The 14,779-nt window shown below is 57.6% G+C and overlaps 1 protein-coding gene across 2 annotated transcripts in view; it reads right to left on the reverse strand.

The window, feature by feature from the left end:
* Positions 1 to 1,694: 1,694 nt before the first annotated feature.
* Positions 1,695 to 14,779, reverse strand: part of KCNC4 (potassium voltage-gated channel subfamily C member 4) — a 24,107-nt gene continuing 11,022 nt past the window's right edge. The window contains exons 2-4 of one of the 2 annotated variants that reach the window (XM_011367553.2): positions 11,036 to 11,972; positions 8,764 to 8,970; positions 1,695 to 2,845 (exon numbers count right to left, since the gene is read on the reverse strand). In XM_011367553.2, the coding sequence (XP_011365855.1) occupies positions 2,784 to 2,845; positions 8,764 to 8,970; positions 11,036 to 11,972 (1,206 nt within the window). In that variant the 3' untranslated portion in view covers positions 1,695 to 2,783. Of the gene's footprint in view, positions 6,433 to 8,763; positions 8,971 to 11,035; positions 11,973 to 14,779 lie in introns of both variants that reach the window. The other variant, XM_011367543.2, reaches the window with a different exon arrangement.

Genomic DNA, 14,779 nt, shown 5'->3' on the forward strand with positions numbered 1-14,779 from the left:
CCTGCAGTTTCTGGAAGGTGGGAGGAGGGGCGATGTCCTGCTTCTCACTGAACTCTCTGCCCTCCCGCACACCTCCCTTCTCCCCTCCTGGGGTCCGAGGGTGTCACCAGGATCCCAGCTGCCTCTCTTTGGGTCCCCTCAGGACCACCCTGACGTCTGGTATCTCTGGGCCGTTTGCTGGCTTTTCAGCCCCTGATCATGAAATGGTTCCACACTGATCTACAAAAAAAGACTGAAAAAAAAAAAAAACCCACAGCCATTTTGGACGTGGGCCCTGATGCATAATATCATTATGGAGCCAGCAGTGCATCCCATCCCATTATCGCCCAGCCAAGCTTCTCCGAGGCGAGCCTGGCTGCAAATGGCTTTCTCTTGTCTGGGGGCGGGGGGCGGGGGGTGGAGGGATGTGGGGGGGGCGAAGCCCCGACTTGCCCTCCACTGCCGGAGGAGAGATTTTATCTTTAATTGACAACTGGCTGCCTGCCATCGCCATGCCTCCGTGGGCCCAGGCTCCAAGCCCGATTTTCCCTTACACTTCAGGAACAGGCCTCCCCTTGCTTCTTCTCTCCCCTCGGCCCTGCCATCCTCACCCCCTGTTCCCCGGCGTGCTCTTGTCCCTCTCTTGGTGTGGCTGGGCATGGACATCTCAAAAAGCCTGAGCGCTGGAGGAAAAGGATGAGGCAGAAGCTAACTAACACTCATTGTGCATATACAGCATATACAGCATGTCATGTGGAGACTGGCCAGGTCTTTACCCTGTCTCTGAAATAGGGGCTACCATTGTCCTCATTCTATAGACAGAAAAACGGGTCCAGTGATCTGTCCCAAGTGACCTAGCTAGTCAGTGGTAGGTCAAGACTTCAAACCGAGGCCCCTATGACTACATTTTGCCCGGAGTAAGAGTAAAGAATAAAATGAGAGAGAGTAAAAGCAAACACACGCCCAGACCTGGCTACAGAATTCCGAGGGCCCGGTGCACAACGAAAACCCAGGGGCCCTTCTTCAATAAAGGTTAGTCGTTTTAAGATGGTGACAGCTGAGCATCGAGTCAAGCATGGGGTCCTTTTGAACAGCTGCCCGGGCTACATGCCCCTGAAGCCGGCCCTGCGTGTGACCTTATATGAGTATGTGGGGGGCAGTGACAGTGAGGGACAATTTCTGATCATCAGTTCCCACTGCCCCATCCTCTCTGGGCCCTGGAGGCGTTCTTTCCCCAGACCGAAGCGGTCCCCGTTGTGACACCAGTCCCTTGTCGGCCTCAGTTCATCAGCCATCCATCTAGTCATCACAACGACTTTGGCAACCCCAGGGCTCTGGCCCACACAGAAACGGTACGATTTCAAGAGGGGCGGCCCCTGCACAAACAAGCAGGAATACGGCGGACCTCCCGAAACAAACAACAACGAGTCTTTTCTTCCATGTGATGGCGGGAGGTCAGGCGGCAGAGGTGGAGATCAGAGCACCGCCTGGGCGTCAAGGGTCCTGGGTCAGCCCTCTTCATGTGACCTTGGGCAGATCGCTTTGCCTCTCTGAGCACCGGCGTCTAGCTCTAGATGCTGGGCTTGGGCTGCATGGCTGATTCCTGGTGAGGGCAGGGTTGTGACAGGAGGGTGTTGCATTTCTCAGGTGTTGGAGTGGAAGCCCGGGGAGGTCCCCACAGACACAGAGCCAGAAAGGAGAGCCGGAAGCAGCCATTCACACAGAGGAGCAGCAGGATGCTCCCGATGTCTTTATTGAGGGTGGAGCACAGCATGACAGTCGAAGGCATGCAGACAGGGCCGCAAGGCCCCGGCCTAGGCTTGCCTCAGACACACAGGTGGGGACAGCTTTAGAAAAGGACTGACCAACACCAGGTAGGGGCAGGGTGGGGTGGGAGTGGGGAGGGAGGGCTGAGGGAGGGGCAGAGGCCAAGGTCGAAGGGGTCACCTGGCCTCTGCTATTGCACACAACCTCTGGCCACCGGCCAGGAAGTACAGTATTGCAACTGGTCTCCGCTCGCCCGAGGCATCCCCTTCTCGGACCCCTGAGCCAGATGGGCAGACAGACCCCTTCCCTGCCCGTCTGCCCAGCAGCATCTTTGAAAACAAACGGACAAAAGAGACAGAAAAAAAACAAAAATAAAAAAAGACAAACCACCCCCTCAGTCAAGGACCCAGGTAAGGTGGGGGGAGGAGTGGAAGAAGCTGCAGAGAAGCCCCCGGAAGTCCCCCCACAACTGGGGCGTGGGGTGGGAGGTAGAACCCCAGTCTGGGGTGGGATGCGGCCAGTGGAGCAGTGACCCTGGGGGGGGACAATCTGGCCTTCCACAGGCCACCAGCCCACAGGGGAAACACTCCCAAGAGGGAGAGTCTAGCCTGGGACCACCCAGCTGGACTAGCAGTTCCCAAGTGCACTTTTCCTGGGCCATTCCACAGGCGTGTTCAGCAGAAACAAGGAATTAGTGAAGGGAAGGGAATGGGGGTGAGGGGGAGGGGCAAGGATGTGGGGAGACAAAGCCTAACAAAGAAGACGGACCATCAGTAGCACGTGCACTACACACAAGAGTATAGTATGTATGAATATAGATACTATATGTGCATATATAGCTCTTCAATTTACAACAGAACAGAACATCAGACCCGGATGGCTCCGCGCCCCGAGGGTCACACGGGAGGTTTTCCATCAGTCTTGTGCAAACAAGGATATCTGAGTCTTTCCCAGTGAAAGATTCTCGCCTGCGGTCCAGTTTCCCTAAGCCTCTGGCTTTCTGTCTGTCTGCCTGTCTCTCTCACGTTGGTGCCGCTTTAAGAGAGGGTGAGGACTTCGGCCTGGGCATAGTTGGACGAGAGGGCGTCTTGGCAGGTCTCTGTGTTTAAAGAGCACAGGTGTGAGACACTGGGACGCACGCTTTCGGCTCAACATTGCCTTCTGGGGGGGCAAGGAGTTCAGCAAAAGAAAGGGAGAAACAAAGAATGAGATGTTAGAAGGAAAGCAGCTGCCAACCCACCGGCTGCGGGCTGGAGAGCAGGCCAGGAGCAGAGCTGGAAGGCGTGGGGACCCAGGGCTAAGAGGCCAGGAAGAGCAGGGACAGGTCAGGGTATGAGATGAGTCCCTTCATCACCTCTCTGCCGACCCAGCTCTGGGCCATGGTGACTCACGGATGATGTTACAGCTCATCTCCGTATCTGCTCAGGTAATGATCCCCAGGAACCACTAGCTCTCAGGTTTTCAAAGCTCCAGTGCAGTGGGGAGAGAGACCTCAGTTCTGCAGCCTGGCATGGAGGCACTGGGGAAAGTTACCGATTGGCCTATAACCCACAGGCCATCCTGCGGGCTGCTGCCTGCCCATGCTGGGCTCCACCCCAGAATAGCTCCATCTGCCACCACCACCTGGGGCTCTTCCATTATTCCAGGGGCTGAAGATGGCTCCCAAGAGTGCTGCCATGGCGTACCCAGCCCCCGTTCCACAATCTGGCAGGAACAGAGTCCCAGTGGCTGAAGGGTGAATGCTGAAGGGGAAGGTCAGGGAGGATGAAAGTGGCAATCTCAGGAGAGAAGGCCAGAAAATATCTCACTGAGAGGCCCAACCCCCACTGAGCCCTCCGGGCATCCCGCCCCAGCCTGGGCTGCCAGGGGCCTGGGCCTTCCCTTCCCCTACCTTCCCAGAGCAGGCACAGGTGGGGCAGGCAGGGAGGCTGCCATAGGGGCAGGGACTTTGGAGGGTGATGCTCTTCTGTGAAAGGCCAGCGGCAGCCCTTGGCCTGCATGCAGCCTCCCCCGCCCTGACTGCCCCTCCGACTCCCATGTAGCCCAGGCTCTAGGCCAAACAAGCACCTTCCCCTCTGGTTCTAACCCACAGCCACTCCTCCCAGAAGCTCTCCGGGTTGAGAAGTAGCCTCTAAGGTTGTCAGTAGCCCTGGTACAAACTGGAAGGTAAGGTTAACAATCACTGGGCTGCTTCCCTGCTCTGCTGGGAGACACAGGGCTCCCACTAAAGAGGAAAGGCTCCCAGAGGCCAAAGTAACGGGTACGGGTCCAAGCCAGAATCCAAGGTGAAGCAGACTGTGTTCTCAGATTGGGGGTTGTGGGGAGCCTTCCCCCAAGAAGGGAGGCCAAGGCCTAGGCGAGCCTGAGGCCCAAGCAGGCAGTTTCTCCTCCCAGCAGAGGCCGGGGTCTGTAAACTCCAGACTCGCTTTGCCCTTTCCCAAGACCCTGAGAAGCCAAGGTCCTGAGGGCTAGCGGGGCAGGCAGCCTACCTAGGTCCCATGTCTCCCCCACAGAAGCCCAGGAGCCAGGAGGGACTTGTGGGAGCCCATCTCCTAAGGCACTAGGGGCTCCAGCCTGGCACTACTGTATCATGTCGCCCAGGGACATCTGTGCCCACCACAGGGGTGCCGTGAGCATGCCCATCCCTGTGGGAGGGAAGAGAGGCAAGGAGGCGGTGGGTGCCGTGGAAACTTGGGCTCCTGACAATTTGAGGGCTGCCACAGAAATAACCACCTCAGCTCCCTGAACCAGAAAGACAAGTCAGAGGAGAAAATAGCTGTGGTGCCCGCTCCAAACCGGACACCTAGCTCATCGTGTCCCCCTCAGAGCAAAGACCCCAGCCTTGCAGGGCCAGGACCAAATCTGTCCCTGTGAAGGGGCAGCTGGGCTCTCGCTCAGCTGTGTGTGGAAGGGCCTGGCTCTCCATCCCGCTCCACGGCGCCTTCCCGTCCCTGTTCTTTAAAGGGACCTGTCCCCTTCTGAAGGGCGGTCGCACGGATGTCCCTATATCTTCTCAACGCTGAAGGAGATGCTGAGAGACATCCTGAGAGACAGCAGGAGGCAGGCCACAGCGGGGCTGGGCTAACCTAGTACCCACCTGGCGAAGACCTTTGTGGAAGGGACTACGGAAGGCTGAAGGAGGCACTGACATCAGGATTGTCCAGGCACTCCATGAAATGCTCTGACCTCTCCGCCCCGTTCATCTTTCAGGGTGGCACCCCAATTTCCCAGCTTCCCGTAATGCTGTCTTGTATACCTAAATGTGCCCGCCCTGGTAGGAGCAGACGTGGCCCTTACTTAGTCATTCCCCCTACAAAGTTGCATAATCTGACTCTAAAAATTGCCAGGCGCACGGCTCCGCTGTCAGGTCTCATCCCATCAGGTGAAACAGGAAATGAGTTGGCTGAGGCGTCCCAGGGTCCCAGGGCTGAGGAGAGCCTAGAGAGCCTGGTTCTGTGTACCACTGGAGGAGGGGCCCCTCACAGCTGGGCCCTCCCTGGGAGCGGCAAGGCCCCCTGCGGGACTGGGAGGGGGCAGGGTGGCTCTGTCCCCAACACTTCCCCTCAGCTGTCCCTGCCCAAGGTGTGCCCCTGCCCAGGGTGTACCCCTGCTCACACAATGACTCATAAACCTGTTGTGCTCCTGGCTCGTTAGGTAAATGAATACACTTAATTATAGAAATTAGATGAGTCTCGGGTTCTGGCAGCCATACAGAGCGCAGAGGCTGGGTGGGAGCGGCAGGTGACTCAGAGGCTGGGCCGGCAGTGTGAGGGAGCCTGAGAGGGAAGAAAAGCTGTCGTGGAAGCAGAGGAAGCAGCGTGGAGAGAGGTGCCGGGCTTGGGGTGCAGATGGGATGCCGAACTCCACTGCGGGGTGTCACCCCAGAGAGGAGGGCATCCCTGCACCTAGGCAGGCACTCCTGGGGCTCAGACTCTAGGGGCCCCCACCTGCACCCCAGGCCAGAGCTGGAGAATATCAGGCCTCTTCTCCCAGGGCAGCTTTGCTCCCCTGAGGAGACGAGCCCCCGGACACCAGCAGAGACGCCCCGCGGGACGGCCTATTCCTTGCTGGTCTGGGTGTGGGATAGACAGACAGACAGAGACATTCGGTTGCAGGCTGTTTGGTTACTGGTCGAAGGCCAAGAGGAACGGAAATGCATTTGCCGCGACTGAGATGGGGGCCCTGGGCAGAGGCAGGGCCCAGGGAAAAGGGTCCTGTGAGGGGTGGCACCTCCAGCTCAGGATGAGGGACCCTGGGAGTGGTCTGCCCCTGCCGTCAGGCCGCAGATCTGAGCGTTTTGGGGAGCTGGGGGCTGTGGAAGAGAGGCTCGGAGGACTGAATTCTCCTGTACCCTGCCTGGCTCCCTCAGGCCCCAGGAGGGATGAGGGCTGGCGGGCATGAGTGTGCCTGCTTGTGCGTGTGTGTGTGTGCGTGCGTGCGTGTGCGTATGTGCATGTGCGTACGTGTGTGTGCGTGTGCGCCTCTGTGCCCAGAGGCGGGAGAGCCGAGGGTGCAGCTATGGGGCTGAGTGTCCGGGTGGTGGGCTGGCGAGGGTGTGGAAGGGGTGGGCGAGCAGGAGCTTTCTCGGAGGGTAGGGCGAGCTGAATCGAGACGCCAGTGGAGACAGCCCCAGACTGGTTCCAGCTGCTCCGGCTATGTTGTTTAGACTCCGGGACTTTTCACAGCCTTGGTGAAGAAAAGGCACAGGGGTCAGAGGGGTGCTCTCCCCGCCTGAGCAGCTCCGTGGCATCCATGTTCCAGAGGGCCCTCCGGGGCAGGCAGCCCTGGGCTCGATGAAGGGGTCTGGCCCAGTCGGGAAAGCCTCCGTGACTTTCCCTGGTCTCTGGGTCACTTGGGCTCCTGAGGATGGACTCTAGTGGCCCATACCCAGCTCACCTTTGCTCTGTTGCTGTCCCCCCAGCACTCTGCTTTCTTGACCCTAAGAAGCCTTAACTAACAACTGCCACCTTCTTCCCAAGAAGCTCTCACTCTGACGCATGGGAAACTAGGGGCTAAGGATGGGGTCTGCGCCGGTGGCTGGAGGAGGCCTGGGCCACTTGCTCTTGGTCCTAAATGCAGCCTCGAGTGCAGAGAAGTGAGCGCGGCGGCGTCTGGCACGGGGAAAGTCGCCGAGCGTGAGTGCGCACTGGGAGTTTGGCAATGCTAATTGCCGCGCTCGCTGAGCAGGGCCTGTTTCCCAGCAACCCACCTGTTCCTTCTCGAAGGTCACTCTAATTGGCTGAGCTACACGCTTGTTGCCAAGAGGCAGTGTGGAGGCATCTTGAAAATAGAGCCGCCGGGCCCCATGGACACCCAGAGAGATATGGTGGCGGGACGCGGGCCCCATGCACCCATGTGTGCAAACTGTCCCCAGGGGTCATCCACTCCCCACAGCTCATGGTCCCTCTGATGCGTACCCTCACAGCCTCTTCCACTTCGCTACTTCCACTGAGCCCTTCATACACTGAGATGAACGCGGGGGTGCTTGAGTCCTACATGAGGGGTAAGGCTTCCTCTGTCCCACACTCTGGGCCACCCACTTAGCCTGCTCAGCCAGAGCAGGGCTCCGGGCCTGAACCAGGACACAGTAGAAGCCACTTTATGTTTGGAACGAGGAGCGGGAGAGATAAGACACTTCCAGAGCACGAGGATTGGGGCCCACAGAGGCCAGGAGTGACCAGAGGGACACAGGAGAGGGTTTGCAGTTTGAGCACATCTGCCTAGAGCACTTTAGCTGGGGCCTCTGAGCCACCTCCTTCTAGCTGCCAGATCACAGCTCCTGCTTCCGTCGCCCAACAGGACATGTGCCCAGCAAAGCTCACACACACCTCTCAGAGGTTGGGTAGAGTCAGGGTGCCCTGGGGATCCCATGGGAACAGTGATACTGGGCAAACCAGAGAAAGGGCCTGGGAGGGTGGCTTTGGAGGCCACACGGGCTGGGAGGGCCAGGGGACAGCCTTTGTGTGACAGAAGCATCACAGGCTATTCCTGCAGCAGCCACTGGCCCTGCCTCACTCACCCCTATCTTACTTAGTCTGGGGTTTGGGGACAGTGGGAAGTAGCGGGGAAACTGGGCTAAGTGGCCTACGAACCAGAGCAGAACTTTGTTTTGGGAGAAGTCAGGACTGATCGTGGAACTACGCAAGGTGTTTAGGAAGGTTAGGTCACAGGACAGGGCAAGAAAGACAAAAAAAGTAAGCAGGAACTGGGCAGAAGGAGCATCTGGCCTAGAGATCCCTGGTACCCAGCCGTCCATGATCATTCCTGCCCCCTCTTCAGGCCGGAACCCTAGCTCCACCATCCACTCTGCCCTGGCCTGGGCAGCCTTCCCTGACAACAGGCAACAGGCTGCCCCCTGCACCCTCCAAATCCTTCAGAACCCACCTCAGAGGGGAACCATCTCACTGCCCCGTTGCCCACCCCACCCCCGATCACCCTCTGGCTCTACTGAAGTCACATTCCAGGGGTTTGCGGAGATGGGTCAGCCCCTTCGGAGCTCCAGGTAGGATGGAGGAGGTGGTCCTGTGCCAGGCTCTCTGCAGACTGCACGCCAGCACCCCATTCTTACCCTGACTGCCGAGTGTTGTTGGCATCTCCTGGGACCACTTACTTGGGAAAGCCTTAGCTGTATTTAAGGGAGGCTGAGGGACGGGCAGGCAGTGACTCACTCTGGGGAGCCAGGCCTGAAGGTCGCAGCAGGATCCAGAGCAAGAAAAGGCAACCGAATGGAAGGGAGTGGTACGGGCCCTGGTCCCGTGTCCCCTGACCCTCAACGCATGTCTTCCTTGTGGCACCTGGGGGTAGGGGAGGGGACCCTTTGTACCTTCTACAAGCCTTTGTAAGAAAATCCAGGGACTGGGACACCAGGGTACTCATTCTAAAAATGGGGATGCGTCCAAGGCAGAGGAGATGGGGGCCATGGCCTCAAGGGAGGAGGAGACCTCATGGCTTGTGGGGGACACTGGGGAGACTCAGCTCCACGGGGGCTCCCCACCTGCCCGGCCTGGGGAGCCATACCTTTCCGGACACTACCATCCGCACAGGCATAGTCCCCAGCGCTGAGCAGGAAGCAGGCAGCTGCCTTCTTGTTTCTGTCTCGAGTGCCAGCGCGTCGCAGGGCCCTGCGCTCCTCGGGGATCGGGGCGGAGGCCAGGGGCTGGGTGAGGCCTGCTCCCTCCTCCTCATCTGACAGCACCGCATTGGCATCGCCGTTCTGCTTGGAATCTAAAGGGGACAGACAGACAGGAGGCTGCGTGAGGGCTACTCAAGCCTTCCTCACAGGGTCACCTGTGATCTGTCAAATCCCAGACCTTCTAAAGTGTCACTTCCCCAACCCAAGAAGCGAGCGTGTCACCCGAGCCAGAAAGGGGGCCTGGTCCTGGGGGCAGGGGCAGGATGCTGGCTTACCTCCCAGCCTTGGCCTAGAGTCTTTCCTGGGAGATGGGGCCACAGGTGCCCTAAGACTCCCCAAGTCTGCTGCAGGCTGCCCCCCATGAGATCAGCCCCGGGAAGACAGCAGAATCTGCTCCCTCCTTGGGTCTGGCTCCGGCTGACACTGATGAGTCTACATTCCCTCAGAGAACGCCTGGGCTATTGGGATGAGGTGCAGCATTGCCGGGGTTACACCGATAGAGTGGCTTCCACGGCTACCTGCCTGGACCACCTGAAGGCAGTTATTCACGTTCACCAGCTGACCAAGCTGGAGTCGAGCACCCACAGTATTGAGAGCCCTCTCTCTTGGGGCTCACTTGTGTCTTGGGGGAAATGGGGCTGGGGGAAAGAAGCTCCGATTCAGCTCCCACTGCTGTGGGCTCTTAGCCACAAGCCCCTGCTCCAGCAGGCAGCAGCCCAGATGAGGTTGGACCCCAGGATCTGGAGAAGGGGGGCTGCTCGGGGTGAAGGCAGGAAGGAGCCTCAGCATTGGCCAGTAATGCCCTTAACCATGGCCAAGCAGTGAGGGTCAGGCTGAGGCATGGCTTACAGGGCCATGGGTAAGTGTGTGCTGAGGAGCTGGCCTAGGGACTCACGTATTTGATGCTAGGTCTCCCTCTGAGCTCTGAATGGGCCTCAGGTACAGCTGAAATTCTCTGAGGCCCTGGCTCAGAGATTTATATTCAGGGACTGCGAAGGCGAGTACCACTTTGGAGGGACAGAGCAAGCCTGATGGGTGTTGTTCTATCAAGGTCTTTGGGAGACCCAGGCCCCTGAATGACCCTAGGCAATGAGTGGTCTAGCATGTATGATGGGCACACACCAACAGGTAAGTGTCTTAAGTCAGGTACCTCACCTGAAGGGTGACTCCCACTTTGCCCCCAGAGCCTAGCCAGGAGCTGCTACCTTAGTGTGCTGGTCCACTCCCAGCTCCCTGATGGCCTGGCACCCAACAGCACCCCCATACTTGGAATCCTTTACCTCCCTCAAGAGCCTATCCCGCACCCAGCAGTTAGGTTTCCGCTCTCTGACCTAACTACACATCGCTGAGGGTGAAGCCAACCTCCTTTCCTGTCTCCTGACTTAGGAAGAGGCAGGTTTTCCTGGGGTGGCCTTTCCCACCCTTGAAGAGCATGGTTCAGACCCTCGGGCCCCCTTCCAGGATGCAGACACCAGTTGCTGCCACCTTTCTCCTTCCCAGCACTGTCTGGGCCACTGCCTCTCAGTTCCCACATTAAACCCGGAGCCCAGGACTCAATCTAGCTTTGCCGAACAGCAGGCAGCCTCCTACTGCTGTTACGTTATCACATTTATTAGGCCAAGAGACAGCAGACTCGAACGTTGGGAGAGAAATGATTCATGTGTTGATGCACCCTGGAAGAACAGCTGCCCTGCTCTCCGGCTAATGACAGTGCCTGATATTTGTAACATGGTTTAAACTTCTCAGAGGGTTTTTAGATGTCATTCATTTGGGTCTCATCAACGTCTTGGGGGTGGCATACTGATATCACTCCAATCTTACAGGTGAGGAATCTGTGCTGAGAGAGGATGAGTGACTGGCCTCGGGACATGCAGAAGGGTGGCCAAGATGGGATTAGTAACCCGGGCTTCTAATTTACAGCCCCATGTACTATGCCTGTTGTAGCTAAGTTCAGTGGGACACTCACTCCACAGACCCCGACGTTCAGGATGCACTCAGAGAAGGACAGAAAGAGTTGGCTTCAGTGCTTTGCCGTCCTAAGGGCCCGGAGCCCAGAACAGTAAAGCACAATCCCAAATTCCAAGGGTTGAGGATCACCTGGGGACTCCCTCGGCCACTGGGGGAGAGGGGGTTTTCCTTCCCAAAGCCAGGTCTCACCTGCTCGTTTCCTCTCGACCACACCCTCTTCCTGGGCAGGGGGGCTGGTATCGCTGTAGGTGCTATCCCGGGGCGATGTCTCCTCGGACTTGCAGTACATGGGGGACTCGAGCTGGGGGGGCCGTGGCACGTGCTTCTTCCGTTTCTTGGGCAGCTTCTGCTTGGCCATGGCCAGGGAGTAGTACATGCCGAAGTTGTTGACAATGACGGGCACAGGCATGGCGATGGTGAGCACGCCGGCCAGTGCACACAGCGCCCCCACCAGCATGCCTGACCACGTCTTGGGGTACATGTCCCCATAGCCCAGCGTCGTCATAGTGACCACGGCCCACCAGAAGCCGATGGGGATGTTCTTGAAGTCGGTGTGGTCATTGCCCCGTGGGTCGGAGGGCCTGGCACCAATGCGCTCAGCGTAGTAGATCATGGTGGCGAAGATGAGCACGCCCAGGGCCAGGAAGATGATGAGCAGCAGGAACTCGTTGGTGCTGGCGCGCAGGGTGTGGCCCAGCACGCGCAGCCCCACGAAGTGCCGCGTGAGCTTGAAGATGCGCAGGATGCGCACGAAGCGGACGACCCGCAGGAAGCCCAGCACGTCGCGAGCCGCCTTGGACGACAGCCCGCTCAGCCCGACCTCCAGGTAGAAGGGCAGGATGGCCACGAAGTCGATGATGTTGAGCAGGTTCTTGACGAAGTCCAGCGTGTCCGGGCAGCACGCGATGCGCACCAGGAACTCCAGCGTGAACCAGAGTACGCAGACCCCCTCTATGTAGGTCAGGATGGGCTCCGTCTCCACCTCCCGCCGGAAGCGTACGCTGGTGGTGTTCCCCACTCGGTGGACCTCTGTCACGTTGCGGTCGATGTTGAAGGCCTCGTGGGTCTCCAGGCAGAAGGTGGTGATAGACACCAGGATGAAGAAGAGAGAGGCGAAGGCCACCACCTGTGGGTGGAGAGTGGGGGCTGTCAGACTGGGGTGGGTGGGCCCGGAGGGGACGGGGACCTCTACGTGTAGAGGGTGGGGGCATGGGTCACCAGGCAGTCAGTTTAATGGTGACAGGTAGAATTAAAGTACCTGGTCAGGGGCTAGAATTCCCTCCTCACAAGGTCTTTATCCATCTCCTTGGGTGCTTTAAGGCAATACTTCCCAATCTTTGTCACGGTGCATGGAAGTTAGAGGCCGCCCTTAGCTGGAAGCAACTGAACTATAGCTGTCCAGCCCTGCTGACTGCCTAGCTCTGCTCATCTCTAACCCAGCCACGCTTTAAAAGGCTTCGCAAACTGTCACGGGTGTATAAATCACTGGGGAATCTTGTCAAAGAATGCCATTCTGACTCAGGAGGTCGAGGGTAGGACCTGTGATTCTGCATTGCTAACAAGCTGTCAGGTCCGGCTGCTTGTCCACAGACCACGCTGGGAGTAAGCAGGCTTTAAGGTGGTGTCCTTATAGTGAGGCCCTGGACCACCAGCAGAGAGCATCCTCCGGGAACTAGTTAGAAATACAAATTCTTGGGCCCCATCCAAACCTCCTGAATGCGAAATGCTGCTGGGAGGGCCCTGCAATCTGTTTTAACAAACTTTCCAGGTAATTACGATGCACACTAAATTTTGAGGTCCACCGCATTGAGAGAGATACACCCCGAGGCAGGGGCTGGAGGGAATGACCCTGGACCTCTTTCTTCCAGCTGAGCCTGTTAAGCTCCAGCCATGACCCACCTCCTCAAGCCCCAAGTCCATACCCCTCATCCTTGCCCCTCACCTTAGGATGTCCCAGCCGACCACCCAGTGAACAGTGCCTGAAGGAAGACGACGTGCTCCATGGCAGGAGACGGGGTGGTCTGCCCAGAATAACCACCCCTCCCTTTCCCAAAAAGTGACATTGCCTGTGACACTGAGCTCCAAAGAAAAATAAAGTGCACTCCTTAGGATCGGAATGTGGCAGCGGCCGGTCCAGACAGCTGCTGGGATCTCGGCTAGAATGATGACAGCGGCGCTTGGCAGAGAAACGGCTGGGTTTAAGTGTCCGATCATTATGAATGGAGATGAAATGCATGTGTAATAACACCAATTACGGAGACTTCATCTGTTATTCATGTGATACCATTCACCACTGTCAGGGTACCCGTTGCTGGGGTCCCTGCCCCATGCTGCTGCCTGTCCTGCTGCCTGTCCTGCTTGATGGGTTGGGGGCGCGCTTCCTTCCTGAGCAGAAGGCTGAGCCTAAATAGATAGGTGAGGGAGGATCGTGGCCCCACGACCACTTGGCAACCCCCATGCCTGCTCCACCCGTCTAACGATGTCTCTCAGAGATGCTTTCCTCCTGCGCTGGGAGGGGAGGAGCACGTCTTATTCTTAGTACCGCACAACAACAATGGGGCATACAGAGAGCTGGGAAAATGCAGCAAAAAGCAGCACCTCCAGGGCTTCTGGAGCAGGAGCAAGTCTGAGGAGGGAACTTTGGGAATGAACATTCGCCAGCTGTCTATTCTGTGCCTGGCACAGCTGGACACTCTGTGTATGTGAGTGCCTTCAGTCCTCCCAGCGACTCTGTGAGGTAGGCCTCACTGTACCATTTTACAAAGGAGGAATGGAGGATCAGAGAGGTTGTATACCTGCCTAAGGTCACACAGCCTAGGAGGGTTGGAAACAGATTTGACCTCAGCACTGCTTTAACTTCGGAGGCTGTATCTTCTCTTCACACTAGTTTTCACCACCTCCAGGGCAGGGTCAATTCAGAGGCCTCGGAAAGTCTTCTCTGAATTGTCAATACTGCTCCCAACCAGCTGCCCGATGACTACTATTTCACCCTGTGGCTTAGGACAGACATCCGTCACACACTAAGATATCTTATTTACACTTGAACTTGAAGGAGCTAATCAGAGAGAACACAGAAGAAGAAGAGTAGCAGACCAGACATACTTTCCCCCCTTAGAACTTTGCCTGGAGTTTCTCCTCCTTTGCCTGCTTCTTCTCCATGAAGGTAAATTTCAAGTTCCTTTTCTGGCCTCGTTTTTCTTTCTCTGAGAAACAGGCTGTCAAGGCAATACAGGCTGATGTAGGCATGAGGCGGATGGCTCTAGCCTATGGGCTGTCCGTGGCTATCCGGAGATTTGCTGGTGGAGGCACCTGTCCAGTGACCATGGTGACACTGCGAGTCCAGAGTCCTGGTGTCACCCCTCCCCCCAGAAGCAGAGGGGGGTGGGGTAATGGGTGGGGACAGCACATCCTAGCTCTGTCAGGAAGCATGGGAAGCAAAAGCTTGCTCTCTCCAAGGAAAAGCTAGCCAGGAGACTTGGCCCATCTGGGAGCAGAGCTCAAAGTTAATGAGCGACTTGGAAAAACAAGTTCAGGAAGAGCCGCCAAGGGGCTGAGCAGAGGGCACAGAGAGGGGGAAGGGGCGGGAGGACCATGTGGCCCGGGCCGTTCTCACCCAAAGGACCAAGGAGCCTGTCTAAGGGCCATGGGTCCTCTGCGGCAAGCCCAGTGGGTGCAAAGCACCCCCTCCTGCACTGGAGAACAAGCCCCTGAATTCCTGCAGTGTTCACTCATTCTTGCTTTTTTTTTAAACATAAATCTGTTCCAGTCCTTTCTACTGACTTCCTTTCTACCCCTCATCTCTACCCTCTCAGAAGATGAGGACAGGTAAAAGAGTAGCCACATGTGCCCGTTTCTCGGGGGCAACAGGGGCACAAGAGAGGGCAGAAGGCTCGCTCAGGATCAAGCTGAGGCCAGCCGTCCTGGCTCTCAGCT

The sequence above is a fragment of the Pteropus vampyrus genome, unplaced genomic scaffold (genome assembly GCF_000151845.1).
Source record: "Pteropus vampyrus isolate Shadow unplaced genomic scaffold, Pvam_2.0 Scaffold6, whole genome shotgun sequence".
NCBI classification, from domain to species: domain Eukaryota; kingdom Metazoa; phylum Chordata; class Mammalia; order Chiroptera; family Pteropodidae; genus Pteropus; species Pteropus vampyrus.